The sequence below is a fragment of the Pseudonaja textilis genome, chromosome 1 (assembly GCF_049901715.1).
Source record: "Pseudonaja textilis isolate UNSWEBS1 chromosome 1, rPseTex1.2, whole genome shotgun sequence".
In the NCBI taxonomy this organism is placed as follows: Eukaryota; Metazoa; Chordata; class Lepidosauria; order Squamata; family Elapidae; genus Pseudonaja; species Pseudonaja textilis.
Window position 1 is genome coordinate 220,898,688 of NC_141990.1, and position 18,562 is coordinate 220,917,249.

Genomic DNA, 18,562 nt, shown 5'->3' on the forward strand with positions numbered 1-18,562 from the left:
TAGTGGTTGTAATTCAAGGACTACCTGGAATAGCTTTCCGGCATTGACTTAGGAATCACTGCTCACACTTGCACACACTGACCAAAGTAAAAAAAATGTACAAACTGGGACTCTTTAAGTTGACTAAGAAAAAAAATATATCTTTCACCCAAAATTCAAATCTTTAAACTTTTTTTTATTAAAAAGACTACATTTCATTTTTAAATATTTAGTCATAGAATAAACACTGCTACACAATTTAAAGCCTTTCACCTTTCCCGGGCAATGATAATAGCTATTTTCCAGCCCTTCATTAGGAGTCTCTATCCTGGAGCAGCCGGGCATTGCTGCCACCAAAGGAAAGGAAGAAAGCATAAAGAACCAGAGAGAGAAATATCAACACAATACATGCCTTCTGCATCAGAAAGAAAAAGTTAGGGCTTTTTCACTGAGTGGAAAAATTATTGCCAGGGCACAACACAAAGGGTGGGCAGGCTTTACACTCAGTGCCACAAAGCTGCCTGTTTCCAAAGTGCAGACAGTAAGAGGAAGCTGTTATTCACAGTCACCCCACTCCACTCCTTTCGAGGGAGGGGCAGGCAATACAGGACAGAAAAGGAGCCAGCTCTGGCTGACAAGAACAGTTGTGCTTGCAGACACCTACAAATTCATTACCATTTATCAGAAGTCTGAATGGAGAAAGAGAAAGAAGGCAGTAAGTACAGTTATCTTCCTAGCAGTTGTCAAAGGTAGGGGGAGAGGTTAGGTATGGAGGCCAAAATTGCAGACGCATTTGGATTTCCTTCAGATGCCCTTCGTGCATCTTAATCAAATAACTTAGAAGTGCAGCTTAAGGGGAAAGTCCTATGGGGCCGGTAACAGAGATCTGGAGCCTGCATTTATAAATCTAAGTTGTAGTTTCTCTTTATCCTAGCGCACCAACAGCTGGGTGACATACGGTATATTTTGAATACTTTACACAATGAGAGGACAACCAACTCATAATGCTGTGTTTTGCACTATGGCTTGTAGTCCCTTGGAAAACGAGCAACAATACCAAGACTGACAATTCATGGGAAAACTGGCTGAAACGGGCAGAAGTGAAGGAACAAACCAAGAGCCATTCAATTAAGAAGGCCACTGCTAAACAGTTGTAACTTTGCAGCAACTCTGCTGCTTTAAAATAAAAGTATTGACCCTTGCAACTTTATAAGCCGTTTTGTTTCCACTGTGTTTCCTGTAACATTTCACAATCCATCCCTATGGACAATGACCACTTTTGGGGAGGGAGGGGAGACCAACCATCTTGCCCAGTTCTTTCTCCTGAAAACAGAAATGGACATATTGCTCCAATTAGCAAAAATATTGCAATTGAAATGCTTGGTCTTGCAAAAGTGAAGGGAGTTGATAGGCAAAACGAGTCCCCTTCCTCCCCTTCGACACCAGAATTATTTCTAGTGTCTCACATAATGTCTTTTCTAGCTGTTTTGCTTCTCTCCCTGAGGCGAGGCTAAGGGCATTAGAAGAACTCATTTTGCCCAGGATATTATAGGGCAGGGTTGATACCAACAAGCAAAAATATTTGTAAAGTGCAGCAGAAAGGGAAAAGGAAGAGGAAAGAGGCTTCCAGATTCTACAACTAAATTTGAGTTCTTCCAACTGAATTTTTAAAAATTCCAGACAACTACATGTGTAGTTCAGAATAAATAAAACCAGGCTGTGCCTTCCTGGAAACCTTGAGCATAGTGTATATTCACCCTATGTATAGTGGAAAATAGGCTGAAGGTTTAAAATATTTGAGAATATAGAACTGGTTCTTGGAACTGTAGAAGCACCTGCTTTCTGTGCAAGATAGTTAAAGTTCAGATTGCCTTCATTTTCCCAGAAAAAAATTATCTATATGGTATCACTACATGAAAACATACTTTCTATTCCCCAACTTTCTGTGAAAAAGAAAACCCCTCCCAAATCTATTTCTCCAAGAATGTTTTTCCTTCCTGTTCAATTAACAGACCAATGTCCTCTTTAAATTATTTACACCCTCTCTGCTGAATAAAACTCCTTTATTTCCTACTGGATATATGGGGATGAGCAGTAAGTTGTAGTGGCAGTAATATCTAGCAGAAAATATGTGCGAAATAAAAACAGCAAAACAGACTACTACAGAAAAATTACAGCAGCAGACAAAGACTGCATCATCACTAAGAAGCATGGGCAGAAACAGAGGCCTGATGGAAAGGCCAATACTAGGAGGAGGAGGAGGACAACAACTTTCAATTCCAGACATAACACTGCAAATATGGGTGCTTTGCTTGGACTTTGCCACATGTCTATCTGTCCTTCAGTACAGCCTAAACTTCTCTGTTTGTCCCTTCTGGCAGCTACGGAAACAGAACTGGACAGTGAGATCAGGGTGATGGTTCTTTAGGAGGTTGAGGAGGAGCTCCTGGAGCTTCTGTTTCTCCAGAAAGGCCTAGCTCTGTATCCATTTGCTCCAGCTCCTTCTGATCCAGCAGCTCAAAATCATCAGCTTCCTCTTCCTCCTCTTCTTTCCCAGGCAGAGGAGCTGTTCCCACCTCCTCATTCTCAGATAGCTGTGCCTGGAAACTAAGTCTCTCTTCAGGTTCAGTAGGCAAGAACTCAGAGAAACAAGGCCCTTCAGTGTCCTCCGAGGAGTGGAGCAGAGCTGACAGGGTGTTCTGCACAACTGTGCTGATAGCCGTAGTAACAATCTCTTGACTCAACGAATCGATGTGTAGCCCCAGGCCTTGTGCACAGGTAGCTTGGGATTCAGGGATTCCCCCCACCATTGCCTGCCCATTCCCATTGAAATGGGTATTTACAAAATGCAGGGGTGAGGCCAGGCACAGAATGGATGTGTCCGAATTCATGGCGGCAGCTACTGCTGATGCCGCCGCCGCCTCCTCTTCCTCTTCAGCAGAGTTTAGCTGTTGTGCACTTTGAATGGGAATCCCAAAATTGTCATCTTCATTGGATGGTCCCAAGTCTTTGGAATGGAACTCTTCTACAGAAGGGAATTCTGCTAAATCCTTGGTGAAGCATTCTTCAGGCTCACTGGGGAGGCTCTGCTGGTCCAGATCTAAAAAAGCAGATAGGCAGTTAGTAAGCATGTAACTTTCAGCACTTGAGATTACGGCTCTGAATCTTTAATGTGGCTGCTAGCTCCACTATGGGTTTCACTCTTGTTTACTATACAAATTTCTGAACATGCTGGCCTGGCTTTTGTTCTTTTTTTTCCCCTTCTGAGCTGCATTACAATGTTTTTCCATCTTCTCTGCCTGAAGTTCTATAAGCCAAGAGCTGTACTGCTAGCTCAAATCTAAAAGTCGCAATCCAAACAGGCATGCTCAGTAAAACTTTTCTTTATTATATCTTGTTATAAGGATAAAGTGCCATTGGTAAATACACATTATACAATTTCAATCAGTTTATAAAGAACTCCTAATTATATTGGCCAGTCATAATATACAGCTTTGCATCTCAAAAAGTCATTTCTGAGTCTTGTCAAAGCAGGTTTAATTCAAACCACTCCACTCCAAACAATGAATGGAAAATTAATATTATAATACACTACCCCTGCTTTGGATGGATCTATAAGGAACAGAATTCCTCATTGACAAAAACCTCTTCCACAATTGTTTTCAGGAAGAGTTAAAGGATAGGATATGATCTAGGCCGGTGTGGTTGTTGTAAGTAATCATCTGGGTGCCATTTTGTTAGAGGATGGAGGTGAAGAAAAAAGAATGCAAGAGCAGTGGAAACCAATTCAGTGAAGCAAAGTTTCAATTCAGTGAAGTTTTTTTGTTATAATTCTGTACTATAACTGGGACCAAGACAGGGGAATTACTAATTACTTCCAAATTAATTAGCAGTTACAAAATTAACATGCAAAAGACACTGCAATCTACATGTACTATGAAGCCAGAAACATTCAGAATTATGTGATCCCTTCCAGTTCTTGCTTAATTTTTCTTAGTTCTGCCACAAAGCAATATAGAGTTTGTATTGTATCATTCAATGGCTCCAAGTTGAAATATGAAACGGGAATATACCACCTTCAGACACATCTGTCAGTTGTGGTGTTGTTGCTCTGGAGACCGTGAATCCTCCACTTTCTAGGATAGATGCCTCCTCATCGGAGAGTTCAGAATCTGTGATTGCTAATGCCAGAGCTGTCTTCTTCACATCTACCTGCAATAGAGATAACATTAAGATTATATTGCAAGGCTGGATTTGCTCAGATAAAAACTCAATAGAGAGGATGCATCTTGAATGCCAACCCAGCCATATCCCCTATCAGATCAATGCTTGACCTAGATGCTGCATACACCTTCAACAAATTATGATGACTATGACACGTCAAACTACAATCCAGAGCAGCAGCAAGTCCAAATAGCATGGTTAGCAAAGATATCCCATATGGATTGCTAGAATGCTCCTTCTGATTGTTTAACGAACTGCCACATTGGGAAAAGTAGTTCATAATTTAAAAATTAAGAGGATCTTACTACCTATGAACCTGAAGGAAAGGTGTTGCAAACAATCAACATTGATAGAATTTATGTTATTATATTCAAAAACATGAAGAATCTGCCACTTTTAGTCTGCCAGCTTTAAGAATCTCAGGGAAAAATTGGTCTGAACCATATCACCTGCTTTTTCAGAGGAGGCTATGACATGATTATTGTTCAAAAATAAATAAAAATGTGTTGAAATACAGTTTTTTAAAAATAAAATATAATTTCATTACTGAGTTGAGGGACACTTGAATATACTTATATGTGAGTACAAGATTTTTTTAAAAAACGTCCTTAAAATTTATTTACCCCTGCTGGACTTTAAGTATCTAATACAAGAGAACGCTACTTCCATTCATCCAAAGTGAATGTGGGTTTTGAGATTTAAAAAAATTCCCTTCCCATCATTACTTTGCCTCTCTCTATACAAATCATGAGAAATATAAGGATGCTCTAAACAGGAAGCAGTCATGCCTGAAGAGCTCAAAGGCCTACTGGGTTGAAGCATCCAGCGATACAAACCAGATGACTGTCCTCACACACACCCTCCTCAATGTGAAGTTCACTCAGTCATTGTGTCAACACTGTGTCTTTATCGGTGTCATGTCTCCAGCCTCCCCCTTCTTTCGCCTGATTGTGCTTCACCCTTTGCTTCTTTCCTGCCACCCTTACCACTGGAGAGTAGCCAGACAGTTCTGCTTCACTCTCACTTTCTGTTTCTGCCATTGGTTCATTGCCAGCTTCTGGCTCAATCTTTCCTTGACGTTCTGTAGAGTAACACAAAATAAATATTGCCCATGGCTTCTGTGAGTTAGTCCTACAGAAAAGAAAATATTGTTTTACAAAAAGTTTTTTTTAACAGTGTGTGCTTCTTCGCATTCCTTGCCCCAGTTTGCACACTGACATCCATACATTTTCTACAGGCTTACTATAGACCCTGTTCCTACTAGAGAAACCAGTCAATCCAACTTTCTTTAGTAATTTTTGATCTGTATTTTTAGTAGTAAGCAACAGTTGTCTTACTTTTCTTTTCATGTTTAAGATGCAAAGTCTCCACCTTCATACTGTAGTCCAGTTTCATTAGGATGGGCTCCAAACGAGTATACATTCTCTGAATGAGTTCACGGTAAACTACCAGTGGCCACAGCAGAATACTAAGTACTGGAAATATGGATAGAACTCAGAGATGTGTTAAAAGCATATATATTCGCTGATGCTAAGTCAGTTAATGTCTTCTCTAGGACCATCAATTTATCAGTCCCTCTCACTGTTTCTTATGTTCAGTAATTCTTCCTGTGCCTGACATAGTACCAGAAGTGTACAAATTCAGCACTCAATCTCTCTATCAATGTTGTTAATAATGCATAAATAGGAAAAAAAACACCTTAGATTCCAGAGCTGAAATTGAATAAACTGCAAAAATAAATTTGGCAGGTTTTTGCATTAGCTTCCCCCACACTAAAAACACAATTGCCCTTATTCCCCAACCTTTTTTCCTCATGAAACTGGCAGAGGAAATATATATCACCATTTGAAAGCTCTACTACTGGCTTTATATAAAGGTTTTTACAGTACCGTTTGAAAATGTTGCTGTATTGTCTTTTAAATTGGTTTGCTGAAAATGCCTGTGCATGCCTAGAAGCTTACAATATTTGTTATTAAAATGGTGTCTTTAATTTTAAAAGGGATGCAAAGGATTAAACATACTCACAGGCAATGTAGGAGATCATGATGCCCGGAACATAATGTCCCACAATTGCTAGAATCAAGCATCCTGAGCAGATTCTGGCACAGAACTGGACAAACAGAAGGAAGAGGGATAAAACGAATGTTTAGAAAAAAGAAACGCTCTCAGGATAGCTAGTATACGTAGCCTTCTTTGTAACAGATTTACAGTGCCTCCCAAATTACAAGGGCCTTTCATTCTTTAATGTTGCTTGCAATTATCCACAAATCTTTTTATATACTCTAAGACTAATCTTCATAAGAATAGCTAGCTAATATTTAGCTTCTGAACAGAAGAAAAAACAACATGCCTGAAACATATTGGTCACTGGCCTTCTTGCATATATTAATTAAGATGCTTTTTGCTCCCCTAGGACAAGTCATAATTACTCCACAGAGAAGGCCGCATCAAAAGAAGTAATATGCAAACAATGCACAAGTGCACAAAACTAAAGTTATTAAACTCTAAATCAGGGGTGTCCAACCTTGGCAACTTTAAGACTTGTGGACTTCAACTCCCAGAATTCCTCAGCCAGCAAAGCTTAAAGTTGCCAAGGTTGGACACCCCTGCTCTAAATTAATAAGTATAACAGTAGAAAACAGGAAATGCTTAGAAATTATGAACAAAAATTCTACAAAAGTCTTAAGAACAGCTTTGTTAGCAACAAGTTAATGCAAATAATGTTGTGAGTGGGCCATCAAAGAGATGCTTGTCCAAGGACAATTGTTGGGAAATAACTTGTGTTACCTGTATTTCGACTGAAGTGATGTAATAAAACCTCTATTACAGTTTTTTTGTTTTCACATACATTGAGCAATGCTTTATTAAGCTCACTACTTAAAACACCGCTTGTACAGCAGGATGACCATGTCCAAATATAGTTATTTTAACATCCATGCAGAAAAATGTCTAGATATGAATCAGTTCTAATTCCCAGAGACAATGCATTTTAATGCCTTCCTCTGAAGTCAAACATGGGACAACTTTCCCTAGAACAACAGTGACTATAGTACGCTTTGGCTTCTTACATGAAAGGCCCTACAAATTCCGTACCCACCTTGGCAGGGTTTTGCTTCTTATACTGCAGAAGTTCCTGCAGGTATAGCCTAAAGGTAATCCAGCTCTCAGCCAAGCAACGACAGAGTTCTGAAATACTGAGCAGGTGAGGTTGTGCTCCTGTCATCTCATGGTCACTGGAATAAAAACAACATATTAGTAAGCAAAGCCTTCAAAATGACCCCCAATATTGTATTTAATACAATAATTTTCACAAGAAGATATTCGGGCTAACCAAGGTCCAATTAAAAACACCACACTTTGTTTGAAAATGTAAACATATTTTCAGAAGAGACATCTACCCACAGGAACAATTTTTGAGGGTTTGAAAATACAGTATGTTCTGTGATCTGATCTGATCTGATCAAGCAATATTTAAATGTTTGTATTTCAGTTCCCAATCCTACAAAGTAAGATCAAATAAATAGGTTAAAGAATATATTCTAGAAGGGATTTTTCAAATAGTATCACAAATCAAAATACTGAGCTACATGAACAAGAACAAGGAAAAATGACAAAAATAAAGATCTTCCCCAGAATGTTAAGAACACACCTACCTGTCTCCCCCAGGTTCTTCTATGGGTTGTACTGCAGGATAAAAAAAAGTGTTTTTTTTTAAAGCACTCATTGAGAAATGAAACATAGAAGTTCGTCTTTAGCAATCATCTAACATATACAGAGCTGAAGAACTTAGCTTTATAAGTGTAGGTATTACAAGGACTAAGGAAAAGCAAGACCCACACTTTGGAAGTTGCCCAAATACTGTGGTACTATATTAACGTATACTAACAACTATTTATTAACCATTTAATATATACTAACAATATTTCATGGACTAAATTAGGCACTGGAAGTCATGTGTCATATAAATTTAATAAACTTAATGTCATATCAACTTAATAATAGTAATAATTTGCAAATTGAAGTTGAACAACTATGGAGGAATATATCAATGGTTGTTCCAATAGTAATAGGAGCCCTTGGAGCAATAACCAAAGGGCCGCGTAGATACATGGAAATTTTGAACTTACTATACCTGAATATCCTGACTTTGCAGAAAACCACCCTAGTTGGTATTGCCTATATACTCAGACGCTACCTTAACAGGTCTTTGGTTAGGACTTGAACTGTTAAATTGGTACCAGTCCCAGACTGTGAATTGAATTGAAGATTGACAACAACAATAACAACAACAGTATTTTCAATTGAGACTTTGAAATTTCCCAAATAGCACATAGATGTAGTTGACACTCGGAAGAACTTTCCTGAACACTTGAACATCTGGTCAAAACTAAATGCAGAACTGGAATTCTCATTGATTTTTCCATAAGTAGTAGCCAAATAAATAAATCTTAGCAAAAACACTTAGCATACTATACAAAAGTTTCCATACTGGAGAAATTCAAGTTCTTTGTTGTATTTTTTAAAGTGTGTTTCTGACTACTATGGTTAAAGTCATGAAAATATGAAAATTATAAAATGTTCCAATATTCAAATGTATAACTTATTTGCTATGCTTTCACCTACGACCTCAAATCATATTTTTTCCATTAATTTCACACCGTATTTTCAGATGTTTATTTTGCAAAATCTTTTTAATGTTGATTCAGTAATAATAAAAATATAACTAACTAAAATAACTATAAATACCTAAGGAGAATTGTTGAAGAAACTGAGACTTTCTTCGCACATAGCATGTCAAACATGGAAATGCAAAGCTGCCAAAAGAGCAACTCAGTTGTGCCCAACCATTTAAGTCTTAACCATATAAAAATGTTTGTGAAAAAACTCATTTGCAACAGAGAACTGAATCCGGAAAAGTTTCACCAGTTTTTAGCAGCTGTCATGCTGTTCTGTTACTTATAATATTAAGGCCTGTATATAGTCCCTACAAACCGCAATCAGGGTTTTTCTGTTGTGTACAAACTGAACAGCTCATTGAAACAATCTTGTGAAGTTTGTGGGCCAGATTTCGCAAACACAAGCACCCAATAATCACAGTTACTGTGCTCATATGAAAGACAGCGTTTATTCTATCACATGAAAAAGTACTGTTAATTCAGCAGCTTAATACAATGGGTATTTACTACATCTATGAATATTCTGAATACTGTGCTGCCTACAAGACAGTGGAAGCTAGTCATTGTATGTTGGAGCACTATGACTGGCTTACATCAGCCTATTTTGCTCTTCCTAGGAGATTAAAGGGCCTGTACAGCCTTAATTAACCCATTCAGTAATATTAGCCCTGTTTTACCCGTTTCACCCTATTTTATTTTGGAAGCTTAGAAAATGCAAAAGAAACTTCAATTCCCAAAACCGGTGCAAAATTGATAATTTGATAAATTTGATAATTGGGGTTCCCTGATTAATCCAAAAGAAACAAGTCTGTTTTGCCAATTTCCTAATTACAGAGCTTTAAGAAAATGCTCAGCATGATAAAACAGCATGCAGTATGATACTTAGAAAAAGAAGATTGTAGATTTCAGTTTGAACAATAAGTGTTCAGCAAAAAGATACCTAATTTTTAGAATTCCAATGCACCTCTGCAAAGAGCAGCTATATCAAAATGATTTATAAGTAAATCTGAAAAATCCCAAGAAATCCTTTTCTTGCTAACACGTTTTATGAAAACATATAAGTTCCTGAAAGCTCATGCTTTTTAATAAAAATGTTATTCAGGCTCCTGCTGATTTTTTTGCCACTATCAAGTATTACTGTAATCCATGTGTTCTTACAAAGTCTACAAAGGAAAGCATCGGGTTTAGCTATACAGAGTGGAAATATATTAAAAATTATGAAGAAACTAGCATAAATACAAGCAAACAGAATTTTTCTAACCAAATGCAAGAAAACTGCACAATATTACTCCTTTAAGAGCTGAAAGTGAAGAACCCTCTATATGGACTACGGCTAAAGATTATGCCATACTCTCTCCATGAAATTCCTAATCATCTAATCATAACTCTTTTTAAGAACCAACAATGAATCACCAATGCCATATGTCCTCTGTAATTTCAACTACACCAGGATTTTATCAGAATAAGACAACAAATGTACACTATGGAACTTATCTTCTTGAAGAAAAAGAAGAAAGATTGTCCAAATTTCCACAAGCATCCACTCACCCAAATAGGAATATAGGAATGTCATATGAAAACTCCATTACTTAAAATATAGGGTAATAAACACTCCTGAACATTTATTTTGTAACATTATGAACACTGTCACCAACCAAAAACATGAAGTTAAAATGGCAAGATGCATTTCTTTGGGCAAAAAACATGGGAGAAAAGTCAGGTTATTCATAAAGCATTAATTCAATGCTAACTATTTAAAATAGGGACTCTGACAATTCCTTGCTTTTATCATTCACTCTTTCAACCAATATTATGAATGATATAACCCATTCATTCAGTTAATGAGCTATTAATTAATGCATCATTATTAAATTCATGGAGATTAACATCTTGCAAACAGTTTCTTTCTTGCGATACTTATTTTAATCTCATGCATATTGTTGAGAAATACTATGTCTGCAGTGTTTTCTGAATAACTTTCAAATCCCAGATCTCCTCCTACAACATACCTCCAGTGCCTCAACAACCAGGATGTTCATTATCAATTATAGCGTCCATTTCTACAGTTGGTCATAAACAATCTTCACAGGATGAACAGATAAATGTACTTTTTGAGCAGAAAGAAAAGGAGGCTGTTGCATAGTTCTCAATTACGATAAGCCTTTACTGAAAAGTTGGCTATGGTAGTTTTGAATCAGATAAGTTATCTAAAATAAAATAAATTACTACAAAGCTCAGAAGTCAAAACCTCTAGTCCCGGTGACCAACCCAGATTGGATCCTGCATTCTGGGACACATATATTCGTCTTCATTTGTATATTACTTCACAACTTGCTTCACATACACAGGACTTGTCAGATGGATGTCCTAAATGTCCAATCATCAAAAGCTAAAGCAAAAATGAGGGCAGAGCTATCATAAAATCGTAATTGCGGCTCATGGTATTCAAATATTTAGGACCTAATAATACAAGATATGCGTTATTTTCTACAAATCAACCAAAGATAAAGGATGCATATAAACAAGGAATCAAATACTGTACTTTTAGATGAAAAAAAACCCCTTTAATTCTCAGTGGCTTCCAAAGTGGACAATACAATACCGTGCAAACCAACTGAAATACACCATTGCCTTAATTCAGTTTAAGTAAAATCCAAGCAAATTGTGACACAAATGACCTCATGAATAGATGTGCTCCTGAGTCAGCAATTCCCACTGTCAAATAGTGTTTAGTATCAGTTCATAGATCTGAAACACCCTTGCTTGCTACATAAAGTTCTTAAGGAAAAAGCCCAGCCTAAATTTCACTAGTAGGAAATAATAGAATTAGAACCAAAAGTAAAGAACTATATTTGCAAAAGACTTAACTTCTACTGCATTTACTATGTTCACTTACCTGAGAAATCCAATAAAAATTGGGGCTTCCATCTCTCCAACAGCAAAATACCAATAAAACCAGTACTAAGGAGGAAAAGGGGACGTAATGAAGTAGAGGAAAACAACCTGGAAAGTCAGAGACAAGGCATTACATAAAGTATTGGCAAAAATATAACAAAAGATTCCATTTCTTCTGACTCAATTGTCTTATCAGCTATTGATTACTTTCCCTTTCCAAGCCTTCTGGACCATAGTGAATTTCAAGGGAGTAGTAGCTTCCTCAACTTGTATCAGAGTTGGGGAAAAAAGGCAGAATGGAATTTCTCATACAATTTTTGATCCTTCCCCAATCATTATAGGTTGGTTAACTTTTCTGTCCAAAGGTCATCCTGGTTGTTTGACCAAGGTTTTAGACAGCAAGAAACCAGCAGTCTGTTGCCACTTGATCATCTGGTCAGCAGAAAAACAGGTAGGGCTCTTCATGACTCCAAACTGAATATTTGTGATCTATAAGAGACCAGCATACTGCCTGCTCCTGGCCTAAGGCTCAGTAAGGGCAACAGTGCTAATGTTCCATTTTTCTTTACCCACATTGATTTTTTTCAGAATGTTCTTGCCATAAGTACAAATAGATTGCTAACTACAGTACCAATAAAGGAGAATATTTGCAGCTCAGGATTGAAATGAGGGTCCTTGGTGCTCTCTGAGTTTGCTTGTTTCCTTATAGACCTAACCCTAACCCACGACCCTAACTAGGTAACATCATCAGCACAAGTCTTGACTAAATATCCCAAAGGTGCTTTTTTTCCCCCAAGGGGCAATTGGACTTTCTAATTTTCAATGAGAAGTTGGAGCTGTGCTTTCTGCAGGATGTTTCTGTCCTGTGTCCCTTCACAGTTGAAGACAGACGCAGGCTGTTGGGAATGAGTCTGTTGTGTCTGCATCTCAAACTGAAGCGTAAATGATTCCTGTAGTCTGCAATATTTCTGGAAATCCGTTCATACTCCTGCACCATTTGAAGAGTGTTTCTCAGTCATCCAGGTCATGGTTATGCCAAAGGTGCTTTTTTTTCAAGAGGCACCAGAAAGTCCAGTTGCCTCTTGAAAAAAAAAAAGCACCTTTGGGACAACCATGACCTGGATGACTGAGAATCTCCATAGACAGGTTGCTAAATAGATAGCTCTTCCTCTCACAGCTGTCTCATTTTTTTGCTACATGGTTATGGATGAGACAAGGCAGAGAGATGTGTAGTTCTCAGAAATAAGTATTCAAGTATGAGTACTACGTTTGCAGATACTTGAACATATCTTTTGGGAAAGAAATGTAAGACCAATCAAAATAATTCACAGGAGTAGAAAGGGTTTAATTATACAGTAAATGCAGTCATGATCAAAAAGATTTATAAGAGTTGCAGCTATATTAATATTTAAAAAAACATCCTTTTTATACATGAGAACAACTTCAATTACTTTCTACTGTTTTATCAGTACTCAGTATCTTTTTAATAGAGCAACATCTATATTCCATCTTAATAATCTTGGAAAATTTGTTTTCTCATTATAAAAGAAAATTGGAAAAAAATAGCTTCAGAGCCCAAAGCAAGTCTTTAACCTTAAGTCTAAGGTAGAGGTTCGACTTACTCAGAATCTGTTTTTTTTTTAAATTTGCACTTATACAGATATTTCAATTTTTATTAGATTTTTATTATTATTCCCTAGAATACGAGTGTACATCATAGAAACACATATTCTGAAAAATGAAGTTATATGACAGGCACGTACACATTTATAAGGGTTATGCAGATATTATCTAGGAATCTGAAATGACTGGTTTCTAAAAATGTAATAATGACTATTTTTCTGGTAGAGACCCATCAATTCTGTCATTGTCATAGAGCAGGGGTATCAAACTGGCGGCGGGTGGGCCAGATACATCACAAGCAGGCCACACCACCCCAGCTCCACAAAGGGGGAAAACGTCGTGAAATATTGTGTGATGGCAATATAACCCTGCAAGTTTGACACCCATGTAATAGAGTATCTAAAAAGTTACTACACAGAATAACAACAACATTCTCTGGCTATTTTTAATTCAAGTCTTCATAGCAGCAGTCACTAGAAATACAATTCCAATCCCTGCATGGCTCCAGTCCATGAATATGCTTTGCTGAGAGTAAGCTCATTGTCTCTAAGAGTAAACAGGATGTTTTATTTTGGGTTTTTTTCCAGCAGTTGCTGGACTCTACTACTCAGCCTTGTTAAATGTTGCTGTCTGTGCAGAAACCACATAGCTAGAAAGGAAGGAATGTGCTAGCATAACAATTCTCAGCAATTATAGGCTTGACAAAATCTCAATTGGCAGAGGGTAAGCAAAAGCTTCTTGAGCTTACAACCTAGTACACACTGCCAGGAGTGACTAAGCAATCAGTTCCAAGATTTATACTACAAACCATGTAGTTCGTATGCAGTGAATACACAGTCTAATGAGAAACACACCTGGGCAAACCTCCAGGTATCTGTAACTGCTAGTAACAGCTCTTGTTTATCACAAGTCAATCCTAGAACTCTTGGCAATACTTACAAATAGAAAAAAATTCATTTATCCACTGAGAATAAAGAACAAAAATTATTTATAAAGCCACAGATAGCAAATATTAAATTTTGCATGATGAACTATGACTACTCTTTAGATCAACCTGCAAAGAACTCTGGAACAGATAACCCAATGCATAATCTTCTTAGGTTCACATAATACTTTTTTACTTTGTGGTTCCACTGGAAGTAAGATTAGTGGTATTTACCTGAATAAGAACAGCACAGGATTGTTTATGTGGCATCACTCAGTGACACTCCCTATATTTCAATTGCTAAAAATCAGAGCCTGGCATTTACATTTCTATCTCTCAGGGCAAAGCTAGAAAGATTTTAACCTCTCTGGTGAGCTACCATAAGGCAGAGTAAATAATACTGGCATACTTTAGAGTTTAGAAAAATAGAATACCTGACTGTTCATCAAGTAGGTGAGTCATTAATTCTGAGATGCAATCCCCTCTTTGAACTATACTTTTAACCCAAGACACTGTACTGAATCTCTATGTACAGGCAACCAAAAACAGTGTCAAGCCTAATTTTGTTCAAGTAAAACCAAAATATTTGAGATTTACAATTTGCATCACATAGTTTCAAGACTCTTATATCACTGATACATCTCACAAAACAATTTTTACAGCACTCTATCCACAACTATCCATTTTTATCACTGATACATTTAAATCTTATTCTTTTAGATTTATCTAACTACTCTCCATTCATTACTGTATGGCAGAGAATGCTTAGATATAAATATTAAATGAGAATACATATGCCTTCTGTTTCACTGCCTAGAAAACATTTCTTTTGGAAATTGGAAAAAAGTGGTGTGTAGTTATGTTGTTAGAAACAATGTATTGCAACAGCAAACATTATAGGGTATATAAAAGAAATCTAGAAACTTCCAGAATGTAAAATCAAGAATACAGGCATCAAATAACACAAAAGGTCTATCTGTTATTCAACCATGTGATCTCCACAAATTATCAATTAACAGTATAATTTGATATTTATAACTTAATATCATGCTATCCTTCTTACTGCTCATACATTAGAAAAAAATTCTACTCTTACTAAACTGATTGCAATTTGTGGCTTGGATCGCCCCATGTTATATACGTCTAATTCAATAAACTAAATGAGGCATTGAGAGAAATATCCTGATAGCAGGCAGGGGATATTTCTGCAGAGACATACAAAAAGTAATTTACATTTACATTAAAACATCAGATTCATTTATTTCAATCAGTTTATATCACCACTCACTCACCAGCCTCTTGACAATAAACAAAATTCATTATTTTATTACTGCATATCAGATTATCAAATGATCCTTATTTCAACACAGCCATCATATTGTGCTGCAGTATTCAGGAATATATAAATAATTTACCATCTGCATTAGAAAATATTTTTCTAAGTACTGGACTTGATCTGAGAGAAACCTGGATACTACTAGACTGTATTGTACTATCTAGCACTGCCCACATCATTACTGCTGAGTTTAATTTACCACACAAAGTTATGAGAATTTGGGATAGCTCCCACTCCCACATCTCTACACTACTGGCCTGTATTCTAAGTGAAGACTATGGAATCTTTAATTTAGCCCTCAATTCACCATCTAATTATAGTTCTCACATATGCCCATCTAACACAGCGTAGACAGACCAAGTTTCTCATTCCCTCCAACTCTTCCAAGACAGCCAAAAGAATATGGACAGCTGATTGGTAAGATTAATGGGAATCGATCAGTGAGGAATCATTCTTAAGGTGGTGGTCCATGAGAACTCCCATATGCTTCATTTAACCTAGGTTAACCAGCAACCAAATGCCACTTTCTATTTATCCACAAACCTAATTGGGTGACTTCAGTCAGTGGTTTGTTTTCTCAACCCAATCTTCCTTCAGATGCTGTGGTTTTTTTGTGTCCACGAGCCTATGCATGCCACCTTGAAGTCTTGAACTCCTTGAAGGAAAATGGGAGGAGAGGGGACTACAAGACCCAAAGCGAGCATAAGATCCGAGATCTCACACAGCCCTTTCAGGGAAAGATTTATGCGGTAATTTAGGGCTCTCGTTGGGCATTGTTTCCACCGCCGGGAATCAATCCCTTCTCAGCCTCTGCAGGTATTTCGGGCTCCAGTGGCAGGTCTGCCCCCTTTTGTAACAACCCTCTTTCAGCAGCCTCAGTAGCCACAACAGGGCCAGGGATTCCGGCTCAGAGTCCTAAAACAAACAAACAAAAAACCCTCCCTCGGCAGCACCTCTACAGCTCCGCTCGCCTTCCCCTCCGGGCCCTGCCCCGTGAGAGCCACGCTCTGCTTTGCGCCGCCGTCTCTTCCCTCCGCTCACCACAAAGCAGCTCCCAGCGCCACGGCCCCGGCCAGGCTTTGTGGCGGCCTCTCCCAAACCAAGAGCCGCTGCACGGCCGTCACGGTGGCTTCCCAGCCCCTCAGACGTCGCCTCAGCCGGACGGCTAGAGCCAACACCTCCTGCTCTTCCTCTTCCTCTTCCTCAGTTTCTGCCGCGCCGGGTCCGGACAGCGTCGTCACCGCCTCCCCTTCCTCTGTGACTGGCACGCTCGGGCCTCCGCTCGCCATCGCTTCAGCCAGCGATGAGCAAAGAGGTAAGGGAGGAGCGCCGAGTCCTCCTGACAGCCGTAACCGGAAGTAGCGGCGGCGGCAGCAACAACAACGCACGGAGGCCAACTTGGTGGTAAAGACAATCACGTGATTTCCCCCCCTCGGCACGTGAAGGAGGATTCAACACCCCCCCCCACACACACAGATACACACACACGCTTGCGCAATGCTAAAGTAGAGATAGTAACGGCTTGGAGCGACTGTTCGAATTTTCTGATTGTTTTTCCTTGGATAGTTGTTTCTGCCTCTGTCAGAGAGGAAGTGACAGCTTTTCGGAAGAATCAGAGGAGGCTTCAGAAGCCTTAATAGCCCATTAATAAAGTCACAGACCGCAGTGCTCCAAGAAGCTCCCATAGTTCAAATTCATTTCCATGGAGACTTTATGATTTAAGACGGCTATATTTATAATCAGCGCCAGAATCCTCACCCTGCTGACAACCCGCAGCGATTTACCACTGGTCGCCATATAAATAATAAAACCAACAGCTAATAAAACGTGATGCCTACAATTAATATTAAAATGGCAATAAAGCAAGCTGAAATTTGAGGTGTTCAGTGTGGCATGGCGGACTGATTAGAACAGCCATGTGTGTCTATGGAGATTCCAGATCATGATTTGTCCCAAAGGTGCTTTTTCAAGAGGCAACTGGACTTTTTGGCTTTTCTTTGTAGATGTTTTACTTCTCATCCAAGAAGCATCTCAGAGCTGAAGAAGCTTTTTGGATGAAAAGCGAAACATCTACAAAGAAAAATCTAGAAAGTCAAGTTGCCTCTTGAAAAATCATCTTTGGGACAGATGCAATGAGTGCATTGTTAAAAGAGGACCAGATTGGAGACAGATCCTCATGGAGAACATGTGGTCGACTTGATGGTGCATAATAATCATAGTCATCGTCAGGGTGGCATGAGGCCATGAACTTTTGTGGGTATAGAGCCAAACTGATTTACAGCAGCACAGTACGCCTATCTTGTGGATGCAGGAAAAAAGGGGCTCTCTCTCAATGCTATTTTACCTCTACAGCACAACTCTGCCGTTTTCTGTGGATGTTAGATTGCTGTCCTTATGAACCATGGAACCAAAGCGCACAATACAGTAATATGTTCACTTTTCCTCATTATGTAATCTAACCCATGCTGTGAATGAACCTGACATGAGGCTGTGAACAGAGTCAGACACGTATTTGCTACTTATTTAAGGAGGCTGAGAAACAAAAGAGCAGATTCTGAAACAGCTTTGTTCCCTGTGCCATCTGTCTAGTAAAAACTCACAAGATTCATTTTTCTCACCAGGCACATGTATACATCTGAACTAGACTGTGTTGTTTCTCTGTGTCATATATGTGGGTATATGCATAATTTTGTATCTATTTTTGTCATGTTTATGTAGTGTATATTGGAAGTGAGGATGCTTTAAGAGCTGTATGCAACAAAATTTCATTTTAATGTATGCTGATTAGTGTACATTCAAAGTGACAATAAGGTCTGTCTATCTATCTATCTATCTATCTATCTATTTACCTACCTACCTACCTACCTATCTTTGACTACTATCCTCTGACAGAAGGAGGGTAGG

The 18,562-nt window shown here is 38.3% G+C and overlaps 1 protein-coding gene across 2 annotated transcripts; it reads right to left on the minus strand.

Annotated features, from left to right (window-relative positions):
- Window positions 1-154: 154 nt before the first annotated feature.
- On the minus strand, window positions 155-17,094 carry RETREG2 (reticulophagy regulator family member 2). 2 transcript variants are annotated; one of them, XM_026708011.2, is made up of 9 exons: window positions 16,700-17,094; window positions 11,776-11,882; window positions 7,857-7,887; window positions 7,301-7,436; window positions 6,229-6,313; window positions 5,541-5,678; window positions 5,190-5,284; window positions 4,056-4,191; window positions 155-3,079 (listed from the first exon to the last, which is right to left on the minus strand). In XM_026708011.2, exons 1-9 carry the CDS (start codon window positions 16,945-16,947, stop codon window positions 2,388-2,390), a joined length of 1,668 nt encoding a protein of 555 aa, XP_026563796.1. In that variant the 5' UTR covers window positions 16,948-17,094; the 3' UTR covers window positions 155-2,387. The 2 variants fall into 2 exon arrangements, with proteins under 2 accessions (XP_026563796.1, XP_087776677.1); XM_087920551.1 differs by having other exon boundaries at window positions 11,776-11,840; window positions 16,700-17,031.
- Between the last annotated feature and the right edge of the window lie 1,468 nt (window positions 17,095-18,562).